At 34.3% G+C, this 24,661-nt stretch overlaps 6 protein-coding genes across 8 annotated transcripts in view; 3 read left to right on the top strand and 3 right to left on the bottom strand.

Annotated features, from left to right (window-relative positions):
* LOC123680711 (tubulin beta chain-like) overlaps nucleotides 1-495 on the top strand; it is a 44,804-nt gene extending 44,309 nt beyond the window's left edge. For both annotated transcript variants that reach the window (XM_045618750.1, XM_045618749.1), the window contains one exon: nucleotides 131-495. In XM_045618750.1, coding sequence (XP_045474706.1) covers nucleotides 131-363 — 233 coding nt within the window. In that variant the 3' untranslated portion in view covers nucleotides 364-495. The remainder of the gene's footprint in view (nucleotides 1-130) is intronic.
* LOC123680710 (actin-binding protein IPP) lies at nucleotides 472-3,867 on the bottom strand. Its single transcript, XM_045618748.1, has 8 exons — nucleotides 3,387-3,867; nucleotides 3,022-3,305; nucleotides 2,610-2,878; nucleotides 2,260-2,500; nucleotides 1,979-2,155; nucleotides 1,741-1,919; nucleotides 1,374-1,591; nucleotides 472-1,318 (listed from the first exon to the last, which is right to left on the bottom strand). Exons 1-8 carry the CDS (start codon nucleotides 3,573-3,575, stop codon nucleotides 1,088-1,090), a joined length of 1,788 nt encoding a protein of 595 aa, XP_045474704.1. The 5' UTR covers nucleotides 3,576-3,867; the 3' UTR covers nucleotides 472-1,087.
* A 1,652-nt stretch (nucleotides 3,868-5,519) lies between these two features.
* Nucleotides 5,520-6,666, top strand: LOC123680717 (signal recognition particle receptor subunit beta). The gene is made up of 4 exons (XM_045618755.1): nucleotides 5,520-5,713; nucleotides 5,770-5,936; nucleotides 6,009-6,280; nucleotides 6,339-6,666. Exons 1-4 carry the CDS (start codon nucleotides 5,659-5,661, stop codon nucleotides 6,538-6,540), a joined length of 696 nt encoding a protein of 231 aa, XP_045474711.1. The 5' UTR covers nucleotides 5,520-5,658; the 3' UTR covers nucleotides 6,541-6,666.
* Nucleotides 6,667-6,981: 315 nt separating this feature from the next.
* Nucleotides 6,982-14,102, top strand: LOC123680709. 2 transcript variants are annotated; one of them, XM_045618746.1, is made up of 16 exons: nucleotides 6,982-7,173; nucleotides 7,571-7,836; nucleotides 7,892-8,120; nucleotides 8,281-8,507; nucleotides 8,567-8,848; nucleotides 9,040-9,219; nucleotides 9,282-9,396; nucleotides 9,512-9,753; nucleotides 10,010-10,274; nucleotides 10,376-10,487; nucleotides 11,678-11,875; nucleotides 11,931-12,014; nucleotides 12,072-12,217; nucleotides 12,690-12,996; nucleotides 13,155-13,260; nucleotides 13,635-14,102. In XM_045618746.1, the coding sequence occupies exons 1-16, from the start codon at nucleotides 7,123-7,125 to the stop codon at nucleotides 13,660-13,662; spliced, it is 2,838 nt and encodes a 945-aa protein (XP_045474702.1). In that variant the 5' UTR covers nucleotides 6,982-7,122; the 3' UTR covers nucleotides 13,663-14,102. The 2 variants fall into 2 exon arrangements, with proteins under 2 accessions (XP_045474702.1, XP_045474703.1); XM_045618747.1 differs by lacking the exon at nucleotides 6,982-7,173 and adding an exon at nucleotides 7,184-7,327.
* Nucleotides 14,103-15,903, bottom strand: LOC123680714 (tektin-1-like). Its single transcript, XM_045618751.1, has 7 exons — nucleotides 15,766-15,903; nucleotides 15,610-15,709; nucleotides 15,294-15,548; nucleotides 14,988-15,235; nucleotides 14,713-14,935; nucleotides 14,434-14,652; nucleotides 14,103-14,353 (listed from the first exon to the last, which is right to left on the bottom strand). Exons 1-7 carry the CDS (start codon nucleotides 15,825-15,827, stop codon nucleotides 14,216-14,218), a joined length of 1,245 nt encoding a protein of 414 aa, XP_045474707.1. The 5' UTR covers nucleotides 15,828-15,903; the 3' UTR covers nucleotides 14,103-14,215.
* A 37-nt stretch (nucleotides 15,904-15,940) lies between these two features.
* On the bottom strand, nucleotides 15,941-17,062 carry LOC123680716. Its single transcript, XM_045618753.1, has 5 exons — nucleotides 16,902-17,062; nucleotides 16,669-16,845; nucleotides 16,420-16,611; nucleotides 16,213-16,367; nucleotides 15,941-16,154 (listed from the first exon to the last, which is right to left on the bottom strand). The coding sequence occupies exons 1-5, from the start codon at nucleotides 16,956-16,958 to the stop codon at nucleotides 15,992-15,994; spliced, it is 744 nt and encodes a 247-aa protein (XP_045474709.1). The 5' UTR covers nucleotides 16,959-17,062; the 3' UTR covers nucleotides 15,941-15,991.
* Between the last annotated feature and the right edge of the window lie 7,599 nt (nucleotides 17,063-24,661).

Genomic DNA, 24,661 nt, shown 5'->3' with positions numbered 1-24,661 from the left:
GGAAGAATATCAATGCCTTCTGCACTTGTATTATAAATAACTATTCCAAGCCCACAGGTGTTATTCTTGATAGCCTTTTTGCAAGTTCGACAAAAAAGTTTGAAATAAAAATTGTTTTTTTTTTTTCAAGGTAACTCGACCGCAATTCAAGAACTCTTCCGAAGAGTTGGGGAACAGTTTATAGTGATGTTCCGCAAGAAAGCCTTTTTGCACTGGTATACCGGAGAAGGAATGGAGGAAATGGAATTCTCGGAAGCCCTGGGAAACCTGAACGATCTTATTGCAGAATATCAGCAATATCAAGAAGCCCATGCCGACACAAAGGAGGATATCTTCGAAGGCAGCGAAGTAGATTCTGACTGATACCTTCTTTGACTATTTCTAATCAGTGTAGATAACCATCGACCAAAAATTTTAAAATGTATTCGAATTATCTGATGTAGGTGAAATTATAAATGAAATTTGGGTAAATGCCATAAAATTAACAAAAATTTATTTGTTTGTTTTTTGACTCTACAACTTTCAGATATTTTCCAGAATACACAAACAACATCTATGTTAATTATTATAATACATTTTCTCCGCCAATAGAGAAAATTGAGTTGATAATTTCAACTCCCAGTTTATGAAAATATATTTGAAAAATTCTCTAAACTGGAGAAATGTCGATAATTAATAACAGTCGTTAAACTACATCTAGTTATTCAATGTCGTCAGTAAGAATCTTTAATTTTGGTTCCTAAGGTTGAATAAATATATACTTTGAGAAGTTTATCTATAACATTATGTTAGATAAAAAAAATTAAAAACAAACATTAGCATCTAGTTAAGAACAACACTTATGAACACATGCATATTTGATATAGATGAATTTTCTCTATCAGAAGAGTTCATGTTTGTACCATTTGTTAAGTATTCGAAATAAAAAAAAAAAAGAAGGAAATACTTGGTTAGATGAACAAAGACAGATTTTTGTTAGTTCGAATGAACCAACCACTGGTTATTTTAGTTGAAATGTCTGATTGGCACTTGGCTGTTAGATTGTACAAAAACAGGATTAGACAAGGTTCACTGAATAAAAAATTTGTTATATCACAGCGGCTCGACATTCGGCTCTGGATTCCGATAGTGGGGGGCAATCAGACCATGAATTAGTGACGGGGTTGTAACAATCAACTGAAGATATCGTGCACTGCATCCTATAAAAGTTTCGAGAATGAGTTCTAGTGCCTCCTATCACGTACAAAAGACCGTTCAATGCCACAACGGCAGCCCCACTTCTTGCAGTTTTCATAGGAGGAATGAAACTCCATTTGTTCTGGAAAATTAATATATAATGATAGCACTTTTTTAAAAACAATATTAAAACTTACCTCTTTAATGTCATATCTTTCCACTGAATCGAGGAAATCCTCCTTGCAACAACCTCCAACCACGTACACATAATCTCCCAAAACGGCTACTCCCATTTGCCATCTTGGTGTCTTCATCTCGGGCAGTTCCTTCCATTCCCCCGTTCTAGGATTGTAACTCTTGAAAGCTTTCAATATCACTTTTGTTGAGGAACATCCACCCACCAGGTACAAAAGATCTTGAATAATAAAAAGAATAAAATTGGAAAATATGTATGAACGGATTAGACACATAATTAGAGAATTTGTACAATAAATAAATGATTAACAACGGAGCCTTTCTTTAGTCATTTAGGATTTTTTCAGCTGACATTGAAGAGAGTCTTACCTTCGTGTGCTACCATGCCCATACTAAACAGAGGTTCTGACAGTTTTCCTATTTGTGTCCACTGATCGGCTTTTGGATCGTAACGCTCCATTGTATCGCACAGGTTGGGTTCTTTGTCATTCACCCATCCTCCCACCGCATAAAGATACCCGTTCAAGGCACAAAGTCCAAAGTCGCATCTGTAAATATAAAAGATTTAAGCAAAATTTGAGATTGTTCACCTGAGATCGGACCCAACCTTGGAGTATGCATATTGGCAACATGGTTCCACTGGCTTGTCAAGGGATTGAAGGTCAAGCAACTCGATAAACTGTATGAACAAGCTTCCCCTCCCACAATGTAAATTTGGCCGTTAAGGGTGGCTACTCCGGGCATTAGACGATCAATGGACATTTCCGGCACTCTAATCCACTTTCTAAAAAACAATTTTTGAGCTCGTAACCACAAAAAAAAAGAGGAAATTTATATGATTCATCAGGTAAAGCAGATCTTAGGATCTATTTTTTTCCCAATACTTACTCAGCTGAAATATCGAATTTTTCTAGTCCTAAATAGTCCACCAATAGTCCAGCTTCGTAAAAACTGTTCATCTCTCTTTTGGAGCCTCCAAGTACATAAATGTATCTATGAGCCCACTCTCTAGGTTCTGAATTCATCGAAACTAAACGGTACTTTTTTTCTACAATATCATTATAGTATGTTTGTAAGCCTAGCTTCACGTGACTATCGGAAGTATCAGAAATCATGGTGTTTAGTATTTCTGGAAAAAATTATTGGAAGTTTGTAAACATTTTCTGAAATGTTAGAGAGGTGTAAGCATAATAATAACATTATGCTGAACTTAAATAATGAGAGCTAAGCAAACTTACCAAGAGGAATGAGAGATAACCTTATATGACTTAATATTTCAAAAATGAAATTCCTTCGGTTTGAAACATCATGATTGATCCATCGCAAACTAAATTCTAGTACTTGCTGTTCTGAATCTATTCTGAGGTATTCACTTGATATAAATTTCATTAAAACATCTTCATTCAGCTGTAGTATTTCATCCTCCTTGCTAACTCTTACAAAATTCAGTTGAATATACTTTTCAGCTTCAGATTTTAGATCTTTAGCATTCAGACCATCAGCAAACCTAAAATTTGATAATAAATTACAGAAAAAACGTCTGATTGATAATAAATATAAAAAATCCATGAAAATATTCCAAACAGAAATTGTCCACATACCAAAGTCGAAGGGAATAATGACCATTATTTAAATAAAACATAAAAGTACCTGTAAAATCCTACAGCATTTTGTGGTTGCAATTCCCTAACTAAAAACTTTGTACAGCTCTCAACGATATCAGTGAGTCCAAACATATCTCCAGCAGAAAATAATTCTTGAACATTGTTTTGATTTATGTAAACTAAACCAGAATAAATGAACTCGAGCAGAATTTCAAAAATGTCTGCGGGAACACCATGCAATTCAATACTATCCTTGTTTTTTTCTGCTAACTCTCCAGTGAACATAGCTTGAAAATAAGGGCTACTTGCTGCTAAAATTGCTCTGTGCACCTTAAATATTAATTAAAATTAACACTTCCGATCATAACTCCAAGAGGACTAAATTTTACTGCCTTACTAAAAAAAATATACCTTGAAGGACTTATTGCCTGCAATGATCTCCAGATCACAACATTTTCCATTAGTTCGCATAGCATTTAAATTATCAAGTATTTTACATATATATGTCTGCTGAAAGAACTCAATATCATCAACATCTTCAACATCCCTGGTAAGAAATTGTTTCTTCTTATCTGATGTGCAGAATTTTAGAGGAGCCATTTGAAGGTTTTTTTTTCACGAATCAAAGTCAATAATTTTCCCAAATATCGATTGATTATTCTGAAATCCTTAGCCTGCCCTTTCTGGAATAATCGATTTTCAAAAGGAAATTGCAATTCTATTTTTAGTACATCGACTAAGCAGAAAGTAATTTCCTTTCCTTAAATTCGGAAGGAAAGGATCTAATTGGATAGAGATATCTGAAAATTGAGCATTTTAAAATGATCTAAAGAATAATTCAAGCCTTCTTAATGGAAGCCCGACACAGCTGTCAAAAAAAGTTTGTTTACAAATTATCATAGAACATAGAATATAAAAAAACAAACGTCAGAGCTGTCTATCTTAAGAAGTCTAAAAACATAGTGTATGCCTTAGAACATTAATAATCTATCTACAGTCCATTCAGGAATTATTGACATCGAAGTAGGCCATGAACGTCTAGTCGCGGCTTTATTTCTGGTTACAAAAATATCACTAAAAATTGCTATGGTTCATCATAGAAATAATCAGTTTAAATTATTTTCATCATTTTTGTATCCGAGAGATCCTGAATTTTCGAAATTACGAAGGGACGCTTACAGTCATGATTTCATAAATTGAAATTCATATTATATAACTTAAAAATATAGTAAAATGCTATCTCATTTCAAGGAAATCCAATGAAGAGATATCTATTCATTTTTAAGAGTCGCCCATGAAAGATCCCATTGAAGATCTTTAAAATATGCATATTCCTTTTCACCAAAGGCTCTTCAAAAATTGTTGCATTACTGATGGACACTGGATACCAACCTGCTTGCAAAATTCTTGTCAAATAACTCTTATGGATCATTTTAACTGTGGTGTCTAAACTGGTGAAGAAAACAGAAAAAACTGGTTGATAAATTTAAATAGTGTAGCTTAGTGAATGGAAGAGCCATATCTTAATAAGACAGAAATAAAATTCAAAGAATCCATTTAGTATAAGAAAAATTTTGACATCATAGTTGTACTGTAACTTTCAAAATTGCAACCAATTTATCAGCCGATGTGTAAATTACTTTCTAAAGTCACTATTTATTGAAACTGTTCATGACATGAATGATTGATTAAACTTGTATGAAAAATATAGGTACTATTTGTACTCGAGTTTTCTGTTTTTTATTGAAATGCTTTTATACTAGTTTCTATTGAATTACATAAATTATTTTGCCCATAACAGCTTTAACTCACTCACTAAAAGCATTTTTGCATGAAATTATTTTTAATTTGTGAATTTTAAAATTTTATTGCATTCAATAGAATGCAGAAAACAGTTAATAAAAAGAAAATTTTATTGCATTCAATAGAATGCAGAAAACAGTTAATAAAAAGAAAATTCTTACCCACTTGAAGATAATAATAATTATCTTCAAGTGGGTAAGAATTTTCTTTTTATTAACTGTTTTGAACTTGTAACCAATTAAGTTTATGTAATGTTGTCTTTGATTGATTAAAATCCAGATGCTTTTTGGTCAAATTTCATCCAGGCCGATATATTGGTTGCTTTTGGCTCGGCTTTTGGTAACAATCAAATCATTCAATGATTCTTTGAAGGTGAAATCGTATTGCACAGGTTTTCTTCCACTAATAATCCAGGTTGTAAGGACTTGCCTTCTTCTTTTTTCAAACAGTACTGTGAGAAATACTCAAATAAACTAATCAATGTGTGTTTGAAATTGATACATTTTCAAAATTTCTTCGATCAAAACCAATAACACAAACAAACTGAAATCTAACCTCCTGTCAATGACATTTCCAATGCCAACCCGAAATCTGCAATTCAAAATGTTACTGAATGAGCCAGTACCAACTTAATTTCGATTTTCCAAAGCCACCCGGGATGTCAATAATTCCTGAATGGACTGTACATCTATATATTCTAAGGTCAAAACAGCCTCAGAATATAAAAATATTTGAAAACACACCTTGCCGAACCTTGTTTAGTGAATGTCATTTTACTCTATAGTTTAACCTAAATTGATGAGAATTAAGGTAAGGAAGGAGTGATTTCAGTCCAATTAATATTCGAAACATTACGCGAATTATTACTAAATAATATACCATGGACGACAATCAGCCAATTTTTATTGCTGTATTAATTGTGCTTATTACGATAGGTTGGTTGAATGAAAGTATTTGGTTAAGGTTGATTCAGAAAACCCATTTTTTTCAGTATTTTATCTGATCTATAAGCGCAGTAAAACTACTAGAAGAAGTATATTATTAACGGGAATATGTGACAGTGGTAAAACTGTAATATTCTCCCAGCTGATTCATCAAAAAGATATTCAAAGTTTCACTTCAATAAAAGCTAATATAGGAGAATATGCTTCTAATAAAGTATGTAAAAATTTCCAGAATTTCACCATATGTTAAATATATTGCCTTAATATAAATATATTTCCTTCTCAGACATCCTTGCTCATCGTAGATATTCCTGGACATGAAAGGCTCAGGTATAAATATATAGATGAACACAAAGCTTCTACTAAGGGGATTGTTTTTGTGGTTGATTCTCTAACAATTCAAGATGACTTGAAAGATGCTGCTGAGTACATCTTCAATATTTTGTGTGACGATGTATTAAGGAAGAATAAAGTTAATGTTCTTATTTTATGCAACAAGCAAGATCATACCTTAGCTAAAGAGAGTAAGGCTATAAGAGCAATGCTTGAAAAAGAATTGTGAGTGTTGATAAAATGTTGCAAAGTTAAATTTTTTGAGCAATTGATTATTTTCTAGGAATACCCTTCAAAATACAAAATCTTTACAAGTGGAAAACTTAGATCCCAATTCAAAGAAACTGTCATTGGGAGATGATACAGACTTTAGTTTTCAGAATTTCGTTCTAAATGTGGAATTTGCTGGATCCATTGCACATCATTCCAAAAATGGAAAAAATAATATTGATGAATTAGAAAAGTGGTTGGCCAAATTGGCATAGTAATCTTTTTTATGTTGAATGTTTCATATTTATTATTGAAATCTTTTTGATAATAAACAATATAGTTTATTTGTTATTATTATGGCTAAACATAATCATTAATAATAAACATGACCAAAAAATTCATACATTGTGTTTAGCTTTCATATTCAAATATTTCCGCCCTTTTTATCATCCATTTATTTCCTGTTTCCTAACATGAGCACCATAGAATGCTAAACATTTTGGCATACTTGTTTTCTCTGCTCGGGAGTAAATTTGTTTGAATAAAAGTTTTATCAAATTCTTATAAGAATATTTACATGACAAGTTACATTTCTTACATTGTTGCTACGTGTAATTGAATGATTTTCATACAGATTTTTTCAAGCTAAAAAAAATTATTATTTCCTTCTGTTGGTAATATTACTATTTTGATTTTTTTGACAACCATTCGTGCATTGCTGGCTGCCTTCCCCCTGTTGTTGGAGTAACATCAACATCCTCATTCGTCACGAAAAGACTCTTTGTTGGGAATTCAAATTAGTGTTAAATGTCAACATAAACATAGTTTTGCTTCAATTTATTGAAAAAGGCCTTGCAATGGCAGCAAGAGCTAAACAGGGGAGCAAGAATGATGATCATAGTGTGGAGGTAAGTTAAATTGATATGAACAAGTTCATTTGTTTCCTAGGTAGTGAAACAATAACAGTAAACAATGTATGTCAAAATTGATAGTTTTTTGTAATTTGTTGGGTGAAAAATCTAAATTTTCACTATGGATTGTTATAGTTCAATATCGGAGTCGGTAAGCCTTATTTACGAATCCTTTTCAATATATATCATCTTTAAATACTCAAGTTTCTTATAAGAATGAAGGTGAAACAATTTGAATTTTTTTTTGACATTTCTGTGGGGTATATATAAATATTCTATTTTTGTGTAAAATTATACCAGCCTTGTAAAAAGCGATTGTTAATTAAAATTGATTTTATACTATGTTCAACTTTCAAAAGTTAAAATGACATGTATAATATTTTTTTCATTCAAGACTTTGGCGGAAGTCTTTCGTTGCTTCATCTGTATGGAAAAACTAAGGGACGCCCATTTATGCCCTCATTGTTCTAAATTGTGCTGCTACACATGCATCAGACGATGGTTGACAGAGCAGAGGTCACAGTGTCCCCATTGTAGGGCATCACTTCACTTACATGAACTGGTAAATTGTCGTTGGGTTGAAGAAGTCACTCAACAACTGGATACCCTTCAAGCTGTTAGTCTAAACAGCAGCAGGGGTGATGAAAACGATAGAGACAAGTAATTGTCATTGAATTTCAAACATATAGATATATTGATTTTTTTTTATTGTTAGGTGTCCAACACATTTAGAAAAGCTCTCTGTCTATTGCTGGACTTGCCGTTGTTGCATCTGCCATCAATGTGCCCTTTGGGGAGGCACTCACTCAGGTCATACTTTCAAACCACTGGATGAAGTTTACGAGCAGCATGTCACACAGATTAAAGATGAAGTAGCTCAGCTCCGGAGGAGGCTTATGGAGCTGATTAGTATTGTCCAAGAGGTTGAAAGGAATGTGGAATCGGTAAGGCTTGAAATATTACAGCTAGCATATTAATATTGAGAAGTTAAGTTTACTAAACATAGTGAGAAAAAATGAATCACTTAATTCCATATTATATCGAAGCAGATATAATGAAAAAAATAGGTTTCTTAACATATGAAACATTTTTATTCCATTCAAGGTCAGATCAGCCAAAGACGAGAGGGTGAGAGAGATCAGAAATGCCGTGGAACTGATGATAGCTAGGTTGGATTCTCAGCTCAAGACTAAATTGCTCACCTTGATGGGTCAGAAAGACTCGCTGACCCAAGAAACGGAACAGTTGGAACATTTACTCCATGAGGTCGAACATCAACTGCATGCCAGTACAAAATCGGAACTGATAACAAAGAGCGGTGAACTTTCCAGGTAATTTATTAATTTGTCACTGCGTTTGCAGGATTCTGTCTAATTTTTTTCTCTTTCAGAATGATCCATTCGATTCGCAAAAAACCGATGACTAGTTTCGTCACTGCCCCTGTACCTGCAGATTTTCACAGCGAAATCGTACCAGCCTACGATAGTAGCACCTTTGTTATGCACGGCTTTTCTCAGCTGCAACGCAAGGCCGACCCTGTATATTCAACTCCCCTCCACTGCAATGGCCTCTGCTGGAGACTGAAAGTATATCCGGACGGAAATGGAGTTGTAAGGGGCAATTATCTATCTGTATTTTTGGAATTGAGCGCTGGTTATCCCGAAACGTCCAAGTAAGTTAATTCATAAACTTTTTTTCGTGTATTTTATTTTAGTTGGTTGGTAGGTCTGTTAGGGTTGACAGCTAATTTAATGACATTTCCCTTTTGAGGTTAGAAGTGAAAGTGTATTCTGTGTATTCTATATATATAATATTGATTTTTTTGAAAACCAAACCAAAAATTAATGGTAATTTTTTGTTAAGGTATGAATACAGAGTTGAAATGATCCACCAAGCTAGTCGTGATGTTTCCAAGAATATCGTCCGAGAGTTTGCTTCAGACTTTGAAGTTGGAGAATGTTGGGGTTACAATAGATTCTTTAGGCTGGACTTGTTGGCAAGTGAAGGTTACCTCAATGTAGCTCTCGATACATTGGTGTTGAGGTTAGCAAACTGTTCGATGTTTGCGCTTGAATATCGACGTTAGCATTTCTTCTCTCTTCCAGATTTCAAGTTAGGGCTCCCACTTTCTACCAACGTTGTCGGGATCAACAGTGGTACATCAATCAATTGAGAACAGTACAAAACCAATATCTCTCCCAAATAAATGAGTCAAAAGAGGTAATAATTGTTTGAAATTATTTCCATTCACATTTAAATTTGTTTGTTGATTATAAAATAATGTTTTTTATTTATTTAATTTCATTTTATTACAAATTATATCTTTTTTATTCAGCGTTTAGCTGCAGAGATCTCCCGAAATGCTGTGGCTGCAACCCTTGGTTCGTCAACCCAGACTGCCGATTTGTCCGTGGGAATGGTGAAAAGTCTCTACAATATTCCTTGCAATTCAGGAGAAGCCAGTAGTTCTGCTGCAGCCTCTTCATCCTTGAGTCAGGTCCCAGAGAGATCATTCACCTTCTCCAATGATATAATGAACTTTACCAAAAATGTGATAACCATGAATTCCATAAACGGGTGAGTCTTAAAATTTAAAATCAAAATTTTAGATCTGTGGTCTAATTATCTATGGCCTAGGTAGATCTGTGGTATGAAAAGATCTATGTACTAATTAAATCTATGACCAAGGTAGATCTGTGGTTTGAAAAGATGTATGGGCTAGATAAATCTGTGGTCTGAAAAGATCTATGTACTAATTAAATCTATGGCCAAGGTAGATCTGTGGTTTGAAAAGATTTGTGGGCTCGTAATATATAATGCAAATAATTTCCAGAGGTGCCATGCCCAGAAACGTATTGGACAATAACGAATGTGCCTGTTCCGGTGATCCGTTGGGAACCTCTTCTTCCTCTACCTCCACGAGCCTTCAGTTACAACAGACGCCCTCTTCGAACGTGAGCCGGGAAAACAACTGCCATAACGATGATTCCTCACCCGATAACAACAGGCACTTGTTGGGACTGGGAACTTCGGTGAGCTCACCAAATCTGCTCAACATGGACATGTCGCTGACGCTGATATGCAGCAGCAGTGAAAGCGTAAGTTGGATGGTAGAATATAAAAGAAAAACAAGTTGAAGAATACGACTATCTTTTCAATTTTGAGTTTTCTCTATGCTTTAATTGTGTCAACTTTCCAGGATCTCAGCGAAGCAGGAAACCTGGAGGAATTTGATCGCCAAGAAGTAAACACTACAGTTGGCGATGATAATTCCAACGATGAAAATGATGTCGATGACGAAACAATGTCAGGTACATTTTCTCTAATAGACTTAATAATCTGGAGTGAGTTATCATGATGCGACTCTGTCAAGAATCTTCGTGAAAAGTTCCTTGCTAAATTAACAGCGTCGACACTTTATTAAGCTTTTATGAAGAATTAAAGAAGATGTGATTTGATTTTTAATCGATAGAAGAAGAAACATAACCTAGGTTAATTTCCGTCAAATGACAAGTAACTGACAGGAAATTTCAAGGCTTAGTTTACATTGTTTATGATTATATGTTGTCAAGAACTAATCTCAAAAATTCCAAGCACCCATGTTGTCTTTTATGATTCAAATCTAACAAATGGTTATTCTGTCGTGCAAAAAGTTTTTAGTCTTTCAGAGAAATATTCATATCCTAAAACCAAGCCTTGATGCGAAAAGTCCAAAGTTTTCTCCTTTTTTTATACCCGATAAACGACAATAATAAAATTCAAGGGTACAAAATTTTTGGAATGACCCAAGAAGAATGAATGAAATCAATAATGGTGAAAATTTCATTTTGCAAGAAATAAAGCGATTATTCATTTCAAGGTGGCGGTAGTACCCATTCCAGATTTACCCCTCCCGTATCCTGTTTCCAAACATCCGAAATCCCAGAGCCGGACAATCAAACTGTCGAGAAAGACCTACATTCTGCTAGTCCTGAATTGTCCATATAACAATGGTTATTTTGTATATCTTTAAATTTCACTTCTATCAAATATGTACCTATATTATTGAATATATTGCATTCTTGTAACGCACCTTATATATTTATTTTGTTTTCGAGAGCTTTTTTGTTACTTTCAAATCGATTCTAGTGATATGTATAGATTTTTTTTACCTCATTTATATTTCTGTGATGCATATACAAGTTTTTTTCTAATAAATTATTTTGTTCTAAAATTATCAAATTATTTTTTCATCATTCATACAATTTGAACATGATTCAAATAGGATTCCATACAGCTCAAAAAAAAAAGAAATTGCTTGATTCAAGATTGGATTTAACACACTGAATATTTTTGGTCCCAGTTTTTGTAACTTTCCCATCAAAATTCATAAATTTATAGGAGAAAAGATGAAACAAATTGATTGAATTTGATTAATGCAGTTTACGTAAAAAAAAAAATGTTTTTTTTTTCATCGAGTTGATAGATACGTGAATTGAAAAACTCTATGCCTGAATTCCAGGTGAGAATGATGTGGAATATGCAGAGTTTTCTATGGCTCAAGGGATGGTTCGACAGCAGAGTTCCCCAACCTCACCTGCGTCTCCACTTCAGTGTGGTTTCGAGGACAAAATAAAACTGCTGTATTTATTCGACACTGTCGACATAAATTCTGATTCCGCAAGGAGCTTGAGACCGACAGCAAATTCGGTGGACACTGGTACTTCCTAACAAAAGAAAATTATGAATCTTTGTACAAAACTGAAATTTTTCAGCTAGTAGCTCTCTGATAGATCTCACATCGTCCAACATGAATTCTGCATTTGTGGAACAACAATCTTCATCTTCCAAACCAGAAGGTACACATGTTTACGGTTGAATTAAAAAGTTCATACTTGAACCTAATACTGTTATAGAGCAAGCCTCGGGTACCAACGTCTCAGATCTGTCTATCCGAAAGAAACTGAAGCAACGGTTCAAACCCATTGTCATTCCTAAAGAATCATCGGGGAATGGTGCAAATATTTGGAGTGAAACTGTTCCTCTTACGCAAAGTTCTAAGGTGAGATGAACGTTAATTTCTCTAATTCTTTGGCAAATCTATTCATTCTGCCATACCTAGTAGATAAAATCGTGCGGGAATATCACAGTTTCTCACAGATTTCATGGTTATATGTCATTATTAAATGTTGGTGAACCTATCACGGATTTATCTATTATCTGTCAACGTTGTGATACAGTAAACAGTTCTGCCAACCAACAATTTTCGAAGGAAAAATCACTGAACGATATTTATGGAAATATTTATATTATATTTTCAATAAAAATTCAGTGAATTAGAGAAAATAATGTATAATACTAGTATAGAAGGCTCATCCATTGAAAAACTCGACATTTCGTGGCTAGTGTTTGAATTTTGAACTCATGGAAAAATATCAATGCCTTCTGCACTTGTATTATAAATAATTATTTTGATTCAACAGACCAGAAGTGGCTTCTTTGTTGTTTTAGTCATATCAAATGTTTTTTTTTAGGAGTCGGCCATGGGACCACTAGAAACCTTTTTGAAATCTCTTCATGTTTATCCCGAACACGATCAGCAACATAAAAAGAAGGAGAGAAAATGGTATACCAATCCCTATCCACCTTCCGCTACAAATCATGTAAATCCCCTAACAGTAATCGAAACTTGTAACCAACCGACGGTCTCTTCTGTAGACAAAGGTAAATTCAAACCAGCTAGTTCGAATAGTGGACAGTTTACTTTACCTTCAAACCCTCTTTCACCACCCCCACTTAGTGAAAATGTAGAGAGCCTGGTCCAACCCTCGTCTTCTAATGGTGAGTGAATCCTCTACTTAATTTATTCTTTGCATAGTTAACCTCAAATTGATGCTTAATGCGAGACAAAACACGATATTAATCTATATGAAAATAGGGACACAGTACTTTACAGTGTTCAAGGGACTATCATCATTTTTTTATTATTATTTCTTTAGGTTTCAGTTGGACACCATCATTGTTGATACAACGGAGACCACACAAATCTTCCAAACAATCTAGTTCTGATATAAATAGACCAGAAAAAGAAACGAAACACTCAAGGTAGGTGTGGTTGTTCAAACAATACATATAATAGTTATTTCTTTGATTCTGTGGCTAATCCGTACATTCTGCCACACTTCGTAGAACAAAATCCTGCGAGAACATATCAGATTGACACAGATTTCACGGTTATATTTTATTGTCATATGTTGGTACTCTAAACTCTTATGTCACAGATTTATCTATTTTCGGTTAAATTTGTGATGCAGAAAACAGTTCTGTCAACCAACATTTTTCAAGGCAAAAATCACTAAACGATATTCATGGAAATATTCCATTAATTTGAATAAAAATTCAAAGAATTAGAGAAAAAATATTTAGGCAACTTCTCAAAAACTAAATACAATATCTAATGATGAATTATTTTGTTACAGGTCTGACAATTCCCCACACTCTGCTTAAAGTCTATGAAAGAACTATTTTCAGTATTAGGCAGATGGTTTGAGTTTTATTTAGCCCTAAGATTTATTATCGTATTTTATTTATTAATTTTTAAATGTTCCTAGCGTATTAGCACTGTTGAATATTACATTGAGAATATTGGGTTTTTCTGTAATATTCAGAAACTACAGACGATGTTTAAAGATTTTATATCGATGTTTTAATCAAAAAGTATAAATATCCTGGAATTATTATTATCCGAGATTTTTTCTCATGCAGTTAGGGCAGTATCTTTTGAATAGGTTTATCTCCATTATCCTCTATCAATTATATTGCATTCCATAACTAGGTTACAATTTGATTTATCGAAATTCAAATGACTCGTACTATTTTAAGGCTGTGTCGAAAAATATTTGCCAATGTATTGTTATTATAACTCCGTATATAAAATTATCATAGGATGCTTTGGTTTCATTTAATATGACTCAATAGACTACAAAAACGTAAAATAATTCACTGAAAAAATAAACATAATATTATACGATTCAAACATAAAGTGTAGATTTCTCCATTTTCAGTAAAATTTATAATTCATTCCTTCTCGTAACGTCATACAGTTAACTTCGTCTATCTTGAGGGTATTCAGTTTAATATTAATTTTTTCCTCGACTTCAATTTGACTTTTCAGAAGGTACCTCAAGGAAGCTTGTGACTGAAAAGGAATTTTATCCATACAATGAAGTGAAAACCACCAGTAGGTCTTTTTGTTCTGATTTCTTGTTTTAGAGTTACCTCGCAAAGCATGTGTTGCAATTTGGAAATGTTATTCCTCAAAATTCTAACTTCTTCTATCAACGAAGTGTCTGCTACGTCCCTACAGAGTTCCAAACCAGGTCTATGTGCCCTTCTGCCCAATCTAGTATGGGACAACGCCATAAAACCTTCTTTCTCCTGGATGGCAATTTCTAGCTTGGTGATGTTTCTTGTCATCTCATTGACTTGTCTAACGAGCTAGAACGGTGTTTCAACAAAGTTTTTTCGATATAAAATGGTATCAGTTTAGGGAATTACCTCACTATGATCCAACTCCAACTTGTCTTTCATGTGCTTGGTTTCCTCGATTCTCCTTTTGAAGGCATCGTTTACCAAGTTGTATTGGCTGACAAGATCTTGAATTGTCTGTTTCAGTATGAGATTGATAAAAGTTCTCAGCTGAATAGCGGCATTTATCTCTTTGGCGGCAGTTTCAATGTTCTTCATAGATTGTTCTTCCCATTCTTCAGCTGTTACGTTTCTGAAAATCAGGTCGGTCAGTTGAGTTTTAACGAGCTTTAGAGTTTGCTTACGCTACATCCAAACGGGTGTAGCCATGATACATGCTCAGATTTAAGCTTGTTTCTTTCAGTTCTTTATTATCTCTGTCTATTTCCAATACTTTAGACTTATCTTCCAAGTCTCTGTCTATGAAATAAATACAAGAACGAAGCACTCTTATTTGTTCAGTTACTTGTCCATGAGCTCGACTAATAAGTTGTTGGGCACAACTTATAATATTGGCTTCTTGCTCGAGTTCTTTTTGGACGTCATCGTGACACTGAAATCACATTAGTAATTGCAAATATTTCTTGCAAAGATTTTTCCAAAAACCATACCAAGTCTATGCCTAACCTCTGATCCCTCAAGTACAAACACTTCATACAAACAGCCATGCAGTTTTCTTGTAAGCCACGTTGGCAGTCTTCCAGTCGCATCACGTAGACATTCAGCGTTTCTATTTCCATACCCACCTGTTTACGTAGCAGTTCAACTTCGTTCTGTAAGAACTCGATTTGGTTCACTTTCTCCTCGAGTCTGTGATCAACATTCAGTTTGTTTGACTTTGTTATTTCGGCGATTTCGTTTGTCAGCTAGATTAGGAAAAGGTTATCATTATTGATTTCAAATATTGGTAGATCTGATATTACACACCCTATTGGATTCTTCTAAAATTCTATCGGCTACCTCTTGTTGGGCCAAACTGTTTCTTGTTGTCGAAGTGTTATCTATATACCACTGATCTAAGGTGAATCTGAGATGTTCAAATTCACGTTAAAAAAGTTTCATCCTTGATTTTCATTCACTTACCTCACCGGCTTGCCTACTTGTTGTAATGCATACGATGTTAAATTAAAAAAATTCATACTCATTTAAAAATGTTTTAAACACTCTCCACTGGAAAAATACAAGATTAAAAACAACTGTTGTCACTGTGACAGAACATAATTCATCTCATGGCAATTTTTGATGCAAATTAAAAAAATTGTATATTCATAAAAATAAATTATATTTTCTAGATTCATTCGACTGAAAATTATTTAGTTTTAGGACACTCCCAGGTAATGGGATCGCATCTTGGTTCCTGCGGAACCTGCACCATATCAAAATTGGGCACAACGGAGTAGGCAGGCACACCATCTCTCCATCTTTGTCCATCTGCATTAATATTCGCATAGTAAAATCGACTAGAATTGCACCTGAAGTGAAAATGAGGAATTGGAAGTTTTAATTATTATTAATTTATTGATGCTTTACTTGGGAGGTGCATGACGAACGAATTTGTAATCGTTTTGGGATGGCGGTTTGTATACTTCCTGATTGTGTGATTTTTTAGGAAAGAACGGACCCCATTTGTCATAACACCAGTCTTCTTTCTTCTTCTCCACGAATCCTCGTCTTGTTATGTTATCCTTCCAGTAAAATAATTTTACTTTGGATTTTACTAAGACTTTTTATACATACGAAACTGTCGATATAGTCATCTAGAGGTTCATATTGCAGTGTTCGAAACCTCAACTTTCTCTCAATAATGCCTCTGTTTTTATACCATTGCGGATAGTGATTGTAAGATAAGTCATAAGTTGAAGAGAAGTTCTCAAAGAAATTTGGGTAGTCCAAGCATCCATATTTACTATGCACTATAGGATCTACACCCTGGAATATTTTCATTAGTTTAATTCTTAAATACCAACCAAAAACATGTTATCTTACTTCAGCTTTGATTTTTTCCGACCAAATAAAGTCAGGTGGAACTCTCGAATATGGTTTTGGGTTAAAGTAGTTGGAATTAGTGGACGAGTGCTTGAAGGTGTTCTTTTTGTATGTTAAGCGTTCTTCAAACCAGTTACCAACTTGGGTATTTATGCTATAATCCAAGTCTTGCTGCTTCTGAAGTTTCAATAAAACAAGTAAAAAAACTGAAAATTGGTTAGTATACAACTTACCGGATAATGTGTTGCTCTTTTTATTTCTAAAGGATCAACGAATAAATGATGTTGCATTTAAGCAAATAAGGAAGTACTGAATTGGGTTCAAGTTAATAAAAGTAACTGACAGAATATTTTTTTATGACATTTATAAAATAACAGAAAATAATCTGTAATTTTTATTCTAACAATCACTCAAGAGCCGTCACTAGCCAAATTGTCGACTAGGCTGAGACACGATGAGGCATCAGAAGAATTGTTCTACCCATTTAAAAATCTATTTATCTACAATATTCAAATATCTCGGTTTTTTGCCAAATTTAATATACTTCCTCAATCATCATATGTTCGTCTAACCTTTCAGATGAGTAAAATATTAGACTTTTTATTTTTTTTTAGAAATCCTAAAAAACTGCCATAACTCGAGAACTGTTGGTCCCAGAACGAAACTTAGACCATTTTTGAGTTCCTCCCAACGAGACCTTTCTTTTGAGTAAAATATAAGACTTTTTATTTTTTTTTAGAAATTCCAAAAAACTGCTATAGCTCGGGAACCGCTGGTCCCAGATTGAAAGTTAGACCACTTTTGAGTTCCTCCCAACGAGACCTAGCCCAACCGAATCCTAGAAAAAGGCCTTTTGGGAAACTTTTACTAGGAGATTTTATGGCCGGATCTGCTTCAAAATTTGATTAAATGACGAAATCTCGATGCTCAATACCGATATGCAATCAGATAATTCCTAGAAGCACTGTGAATCAAGATATCGAGCGTTTTGTGGGAGTTTTCTTGAAAAAAAAATTGGCTGCGGATGACATTCAAAATTTGGTTTCATGCAGAATTTTCGATTCTGAATATACATCTACCATCGGTTTCTTCCTAGCACTTCCCAGAGGTGAAAAATGGCCAATTTTGTAGAAAAATAGTGCTTAAAATGTGTATACAAATTTTTCTGATCGAAATCGATGCCTGATTCGGAATGTACATCCTCGAAACTATCTAAATACACCATAAAAAGTTCAAATTCGATCGGTCGTATTTTTCGAAAAAACCAAGACTATAACCTTGGATATTTTTTCGCCAAAAAAAGTTTTTGATTCAGATCGACTCCAAAATTTGATATAATAAAGTATTTTCCATGCAGAATTCCTATTTGCAATCAGTTCCTCCCTAGACGCCCCCAAAATTGAATTATTTCGAATTTTGTGGTAACATTATTAAGGGGGTTTAGTCTGCCCTCTGGTGGCATAAATCTGAGATTTTTAATATGGATATCGAGTTGCCCTCTGTCCGCATCTTACGGAACTATTTTTTTCCGAGGCCCGACTCAGATAGAATCCTGTAATTAGCTACCCTCACCAAATCCTTGTTTGAGCTATTCTTCGCAGATGACACTACCGAATCCTAGAAAAAAGTCCTTTTGGGAAAATTTTACTAGGAGATTTAATGGCCGGATCTGCTTCAAAATTTGATTAAATGACGAAATCTCGATGCTCAATACCGATTTGTAATCAGATAATTCCTAGGAGCACTGTGAACCAAGATTTCGAGCGTTTTGTGGGAGTTTTCTTGAAAAAAAAATTGGCTGCGGATGACATTCAAAATTTGGTTTCATGCAGAATTTTCGATTCTGAATATACATCTACCATCGGTTTCTTCCTAGCACTTCCCAGAGGTGAAAAATGGCCAATTTTGTAGAAAAATAGTGCTTAAAATGTGTATACAAATTTTTCTGATCGAAATCGATGCCTGATTCGGAATGTACATCCTCGAAACTATCTAAATACACCATAAAAAGTTCAAATTCGATCGGTCGTATTTTTCGAAAAAACCAAGACTATAACCTTGGATATTTTTTCGCCAAAAAAAGTTTTTGATTCAGATCGACTCCAAAATTTGATATAATAAAGTATTTTCCATGCAGAATTCCTATTTGCAATCAGTTCCTCCCTAGACGCCCCCAAAATTGAGTTATTTCGAATTTTGTGGTAACATTATTAAGGGGGTTTAGTCTGCCCTCTGGTGGCATAAATCTGAGATTTTTAATATGGATATCGAGTTGCCCTCTGTCCGCATCTTACGGAACTATTTTTTTCCGAGGCCCGACTCAGATAGAATCCTGTAATTAGCTACCCTCACCAAATCCTTGTTTGAGCTATTCTTCGCAGATGACACTACCGAATCCTAGAAAAAAGTCCTTTTGGGAAAATTTTACTAGGAGATTTAATGGCCGGATCTGCTTCAAAATTTGATTAAATGACGAAATCTCGATGCTCAATACCGATTTGTAATCAGATAATTCCTAGGAGCACTGTGAACCAAGATTTCGAGCGTTTTGTGGGAGTTTTCTTGAAAAAAAAATTGGCTGCGGATGACATTCAAAATTTGGTTACATGCAGAATTTGCGATTCTGAATATACATCTACCATCGGTTTCTTCCTAGCACTTCCCAGAGGTGAAAAATTTCCAATTTTGTAGAAAAATAGTGCCTAAAATGTGTATACAAATTTTTCTGATCGAAATCGATGCCTGATTCGGAATGTACATCCTCGAAACTATCTAAATACACCATAAAAAGTTCAAATTCGATCGGTCGTATTTTTCGAAAAAACCAAGACTATAACCTTGGATATTTTTTCGCCAAAAAAAGTTTTTGATTCAGATCGACTCCAAAATTTGATATAATAAAGTATTTTCCATGCAGAATTCCTATTTGCAATCAGTTCCTCCCTAGACGCCCCCAAAATTGAATTATTTCGAATTTTGTGGTAACATTATCAAGGGGGTTTAGTCTGCCCTCTGGTGGTATAAATCTGAGATTTTTAATATGGATATGCTTGCCCCACAACCATTTTTGAGTTCCTCCCAACGAGACCTTTCATATCAGACTTTTTAATTTTTTTTAGAAATTTTTAAAAACAGCTATAACTCGAGAACCGTTGATCCCAGATCGAAGGTTAGATCATTTTTGAGTTCCTCCCAACGAGACCTTTCATTTGAGTACCATATCAGACTTTTTAATTTTTTTTTTAAATTCCAAAAAACTACTATAACTCGAGAACCGTTGATCCCAGATCGAAAGTTAGACCATTTTTGAGTTCCTCCCAACGAGACCTTTCATTTGAGTACCATATCAGACTTTGAATTTTTTTTTTTAAATTCCAAAAAACTGCTATAACTCGAGAACCGTTAATCCCAGATCGAAAGTTAGACCATTTTTGAGTTCCTCCCAACCAGACCTTTCATTTGAGTACCATATCAGACTTTTAAATTTTTTTTTGAAATTCCAAAAAACGGTTATAACTCGAGAACCGTTAATCCCAGATCGAAAGTTAGACCATTTTTGAGTTCCTCCCAACGAGACCTTTCATTTGAGTACCATATCAGACTTTTTGATTTTTTTTTGAAATTCCAAAAAACGGTTATAACTCGAGAACCGTTAATCCCAGATCGAAAGTTAGACCATTTTTGAGTTCCTCCCAACGAGACCTTTCATTTGAGTACCATATCAGACTTTTTAATTTTTTTTTTAAATTCCAAAAAACGGTTATAACTCGAGAACCGTTAATCCCAGATCGAAAGTTAGACCATTTTTGAGTTCCTCCCAACCAGACCTTTCATTTGAGTACCATATCAGACTTTTTATTTTTTTTTTGAAATTCCAAAAAACGGTTATAACTCGAGAACCGTTAATCCCAGATCGAAAGTTAGACCATTTTTGAGTTCCTCCCAACGAGACCTTTCATTTGAGTACCATATCAGACATTTTATTTTTTTTTTGAAATCCCAAAAAACGGTTATAACTCGAGAACCGTTAATCCCAGATCGAAAGTTAGACCATTTTTGAGTTCCTCCCAACCAGACCTTTCATTTGAGTACCATATCAGACTTTTTATTTTTTTTTTTGAAATTCCAAAAAACTGTTATAACTCGAGAACCGTTAATCCCAGATCGAAAGTTAGACCATTTTTGAGTTCCTCCCAACCAGACCTTTCATTTGAGTACCATATAAGACTTTTTAATTTTTTTTAGAAATTTTTAAAAACAGCTATAACTCGAGAACCGTTGATCCCAGATCGAAGGTTAGATCATTTTTGAGTTCCTCCCAACGAGACCTTTCATTTGAGTACCATATCAGACTTTTTAATTTTTTTTTTAAATTCCAAAAAACTGCTATAACTCGAGAACCGTTGATCCCAGATCGAAAGTTAGACCATTTTTGAGTTCCTCCCAACGAGACCTTTCATTTGAGTACCATATCAGACTTTGAATTTTTTTTTTTAAATTCCAAAAAACTGCTATAACTCGAGAACCGTTAATCCCAGATCGAAAGTTAGACCATTTTTGAGTTCCTCCCAACCAGACCTTTCATTTGAGTACCATATCAGACTTTTAAATTTTTTTTTGAAATTCCAAAAAACGGTTATAACTCGAGAACCGTTAATCCCAGATCGAAAGTTAGACCATTTTTGAGTTCCTCCCAACGAGACCTTTCATTTGAGTACCATATCAGACTTTTTGATTTTTTTTTGAAATTCCAAAAAACGGTTATAACTCGAGAACCGTTAATCCCAGATCGAAAGTTAGACCATTTTTGAGTTCCTCCCAACGAGACCTTTCATTTGAGTACCATATCAGACTTTTTAATTTTTTTTTTAAATTCCAAAAAACGGTTATAACTCGAGAACCGTTAATCCCAGATCGAAAGTTAGACCATTTTTGAGTTCCTCCCAACCAGACCTTTCATTTGAGTACCATATCAGACTTTTTATTTTTTTTTTGAAATTCCAAAAAACGGTTATAACTCGAGAACCGTTAATCCCAGATCGAAAGTTAGACCATTTTTGAGTTCCTCCCAACCAGACCTTTCATTTGACTACCATATCAGACTTTTTGATTTTTTTTTGAAATTCCAAAAAACGGTTATAACTCGAGAACTGTTAATCCCAGATCGAAAGTTAGACCATTTTTGAGTTCCTCCCAACCAGACCTTTCATTTGAGTACCATATCAGACTTTTTAATTTTTTTTTGAAATTCCAAAAAACGGTTATAACTCGAGAACCGTTAATCCCAGATCGAAAGTTAGACCATTTTTGAGTTCCTCCCAACCAGACCTTTCATTTGAGTACCATATCAGACTTTTTAATTTTTTTTTGAAATTCCAAAAAACGGTTATAACTCAAGAACCGTTAATCCCAGATCGGAAGTTAGACCATTTTTGAGTTCCTCCCAACGAGACCTTTCATTTGACTACCATATCAGACTTTTTAAATTTTTTTTGAAATTCCAAAAAACTGCTATAACTCGAGAACCGTTAATCCCAGTTCGAAAGTTAGACCATTTTTGAGTTCCTCCCAACCAGACCTTTCATTTGACTACCATATCAGACTTTTTAAATTTTTTAAAAAATTCTTAAAAACTGCTATAACTCGAGAACCGTTAATCCCAGTTCGAAAGTTAGACCATTTTTGAGTTCCTCCCAACCAGACCTTTCATTTGAGTACCATATCAGACTTTTTATTTCTTTTTTGAAATTCCAAAAAACTGCTTTAACTCGAGAACCGTTAATCCCAGATCGAAAGTTAGACCATTTTTGAGTTCCTCCCAACGAGACCTTTCATTTGAGTACCATATCAGACTTTTTGATTTTTTTTTGAAATTCCAAAAAACGGTTATAACTCGAGAACTGTTAATCCCAGATCGAAAGTTAGACCATTTTTGAGTTCCTCCCAACCAGACCTTTCATTTGAGTACCATATCAGACTTTTTAATTTTTTTTTGAAATTCCAAAAAACGGTTATAACTCGAGAACCGTTAATCCCAGATCGAAAGTTAGACCATTTTTGAGTTCCTCCCAACCAGACCTTTCATTTGAGTACCATATCAGACTTTTTAAATTTTTTTTGAAATTCCAAAAAACGGTTATAACTCGAGAACCGTTAATCCCAGATCGAAAGTTAGACCATTTTTGAGTTCCTCCCAACGAGACCTTTCATTTGAGTACCATATCAGACTTTTTAAGTTTTTTTTTAAATTCCAAAAAACTGCTATAACTCGAGAACCGTTAATCCCAGATCGAAAGTTAGACCATTTTTGAATTCCTCCCAACGAGACCTTTCATTTGAGTACCATATCAGACTTTTTAAATTTTTTAAAAAATTCTTAAAAACTGCTTTAACTCGAGAACCGTTAATCCCAGATCGAAAGTTAGACCATTTTTGAGTTCCTCCCAACGAGACCTAACCCAACCGAATCCTAGGAAAAAGGCCTTTTGGGAAACTTTTACTAAGAGATTTTATGGCCGGATCTGCTTCAAAATTTGATTAAATGACGAAATCTCGATGCTCAATACCGATATGCAATCAGATAATTCCTAGGAGCACTGTGAACCAAGATTTCGAGCGTTTTGTGGGAGTTTTCTTGAAAAAAAAATTGGCTGCGGATGACATTCAAAATTTGGTTACATGCAGAATTTGCGATTCTGAATATACATCTACCATCGGTTTCTTCCTAGCACTTCCCAGAGGTGAAAAATTTCCAATTTTGTAGAAAAATAGTGCCTAAAATGTGTATACAAATTTTTCTGATCGAAATCGATGCCTGATTCGGAATGTACATCCTCGAAACTATCTAAATACACCATAAAAAGTTCAAATTCGATCGGTCGTATTTTTCGAAAAAACCAAGACTATAACCTTGGATATTTTTTCGCCAAAAAAAGTTTTTGATTCAGATCGACTCCAAAATTTGATATAATAAAGTATTTTCCATGCAGAATTCCTATTTGCAATCAGTTCCTCCCTAGACGCCCCCAAAATTGAATTATTTCGAATTTTGTGGTAACATTATCAAGGGGGTTTAGTCTGCCCTCTGGTGGTATAAATCTGAGATTTTTAATATGGATATGCTTGCCCCACAACCATTTTTGAGTTCCTCCCAACGAGACCTTTCATATCAGACTTTTTAATTTTTTTTAGAAATTTTTAAAAACAGCTATAACTCGAGAACCGTTGATCCCAGATCGAAAGTTAGATCATTTTTGAGTTCCTCCCAACGAGACCTTTCATTTGAGTACCATATCAGACTTTTTAATTTTTTTTTTAAATTCCAAAAAACTGCTATAACTCGAGAACCGTTGATCCCAGATCGAAAGTTAGACCATTTTTGAGTTCCTCCCAACGAGACCTTTCATTTGAGTACCATATCAGACTTTGAATTTTTTTTTTTAAATTCCAAAAAACTGCTATAACTCGAGAACCGTTAATCCCAGATCGAAAGTTAGACCATTTTTGAGTTCCTCCCAACCAGACCTTTCATTTGAGTACCATATCAGACTTTTTGATTTTTTTTTGAAATTCCAAAAAACGGTTATAACTCGAGAACCGTTAATCCCAGATCGAAAGTTAGACCATTTTTGAGTTCCTCCCAACGAGACCTTTCATTTGAGTACCATATCAGACTTTTTAATTTTTTTTTTAAATTCCAAAAAACGGTTATAACTCGAGAACCGTTAATCCCAGATCGAAAGTTAGACCATTTTTGAGTTCCTCCCAACCAGACCTTTCATTTGAGTACCATATCAGACTTTTTATTTTTTTTTTGAAATTCCAAAAAACGGTTATAACTCGAGAACCGTTAATCCCAGATCGAAAGTTAGACCATTTTTGAGTTCCTCCCAACGAGACCTTTCATTTGAGTACCATATCAGACATTTTATTTTTTTTTTGAAATCCCAAAAAACGGTTATAACTCGAGAACCGTTAATCCCAGATCGAAAGT

Source organism: Harmonia axyridis, chromosome 5, assembly GCF_914767665.1.
Source record: "Harmonia axyridis chromosome 5, icHarAxyr1.1, whole genome shotgun sequence".
Lineage (NCBI taxonomy): Eukaryota > Metazoa > Arthropoda > Insecta > Coleoptera > Coccinellidae > Harmonia > Harmonia axyridis.
The sequence above is the reverse complement of the archived record's forward strand: the minus strand, read 5'-3'. Positions and strand labels throughout refer to the sequence as shown.

Excerpts from the sequence above, each read along its gene's own strand:
- LOC123680710 (XM_045618748.1), bottom strand. The coding sequence starts at position 3,575 with ATGGCTCCTCTAAAATTCTGCACATCAGATAAGAAGAAACAATTTCTT. Across the intron at positions 1,920-1,978 it reads GCCAATATGCATACTCCAAG|ATGCGACTTTGGACTTTGTG; the intron begins GTTGGGTCCGAT and ends TTATATTTACAG. Across the intron at positions 1,319-1,373 it reads AAAGATATGACATTAAAGAG|AACAAATGGAGTTTCATTCC; the intron begins GTAAGTTTTAAT and ends TTAATTTTCCAG.
- LOC123680717 (XM_045618755.1), top strand. The coding sequence starts at position 5,659 with ATGGACGACAATCAGCCAATTTTTATTGCTGTATTAATTGTGCTTATT. Across the intron at positions 5,714-5,769 it reads AATTGTGCTTATTACGATAG|TATTTTATCTGATCTATAAG; the intron begins GTTGGTTGAATG and ends CATTTTTTTCAG. Across the intron at positions 6,281-6,338 it reads GCAATGCTTGAAAAAGAATT|GAATACCCTTCAAAATACAA; the intron begins GTGAGTGTTGAT and ends ATTATTTTCTAG.
- LOC123680709 (XM_045618746.1), top strand. The coding sequence starts at position 7,123 with ATGGCAGCAAGAGCTAAACAGGGGAGCAAGAATGATGATCATAGTGTG. Across the intron at positions 10,488-11,677 it reads CGATGACGAAACAATGTCAG|GTGAGAATGATGTGGAATAT; the intron begins GTACATTTTCTC and ends CCTGAATTCCAG. Across the intron at positions 13,261-13,634 it reads AAAGAAACGAAACACTCAAG|GTCTGACAATTCCCCACACT; the intron begins GTAGGTGTGGTT and ends ATTTTGTTACAG.
- LOC123680714 (XM_045618751.1), bottom strand. The coding sequence starts at position 15,827 with ATGAGTATGAATTTTTTTAATTTAACATCGTATGCATTACAACAAGTA. Across the intron at positions 15,710-15,765 it reads CAAGTAGGCAAGCCGGTGAG|ATTCACCTTAGATCAGTGGT; the intron begins GTAAGTGAATGA and ends TGAACATCTCAG. Across the intron at positions 15,549-15,609 it reads TTTTAGAAGAATCCAATAGG|CTGACAAACGAAATCGCCGA; the intron begins GTGTGTAATATC and ends TTCCTAATCTAG.
- LOC123680716 (XM_045618753.1), bottom strand. The coding sequence starts at position 16,958 with ATGCAACATCATTTATTCGTTGATCCTTTAGAAATAAAAAGAGCAACA. Across the intron at positions 16,368-16,419 it reads ATGACTATATCGACAGTTTC|GATAACATAACAAGACGAGG; the intron begins GTATGTATAAAA and ends TTTTACTGGAAG. Across the intron at positions 16,155-16,212 it reads GTTCGTCATGCACCTCCCAA|GTGCAATTCTAGTCGATTTT; the intron begins GTAAAGCATCAA and ends TTTTCACTTCAG.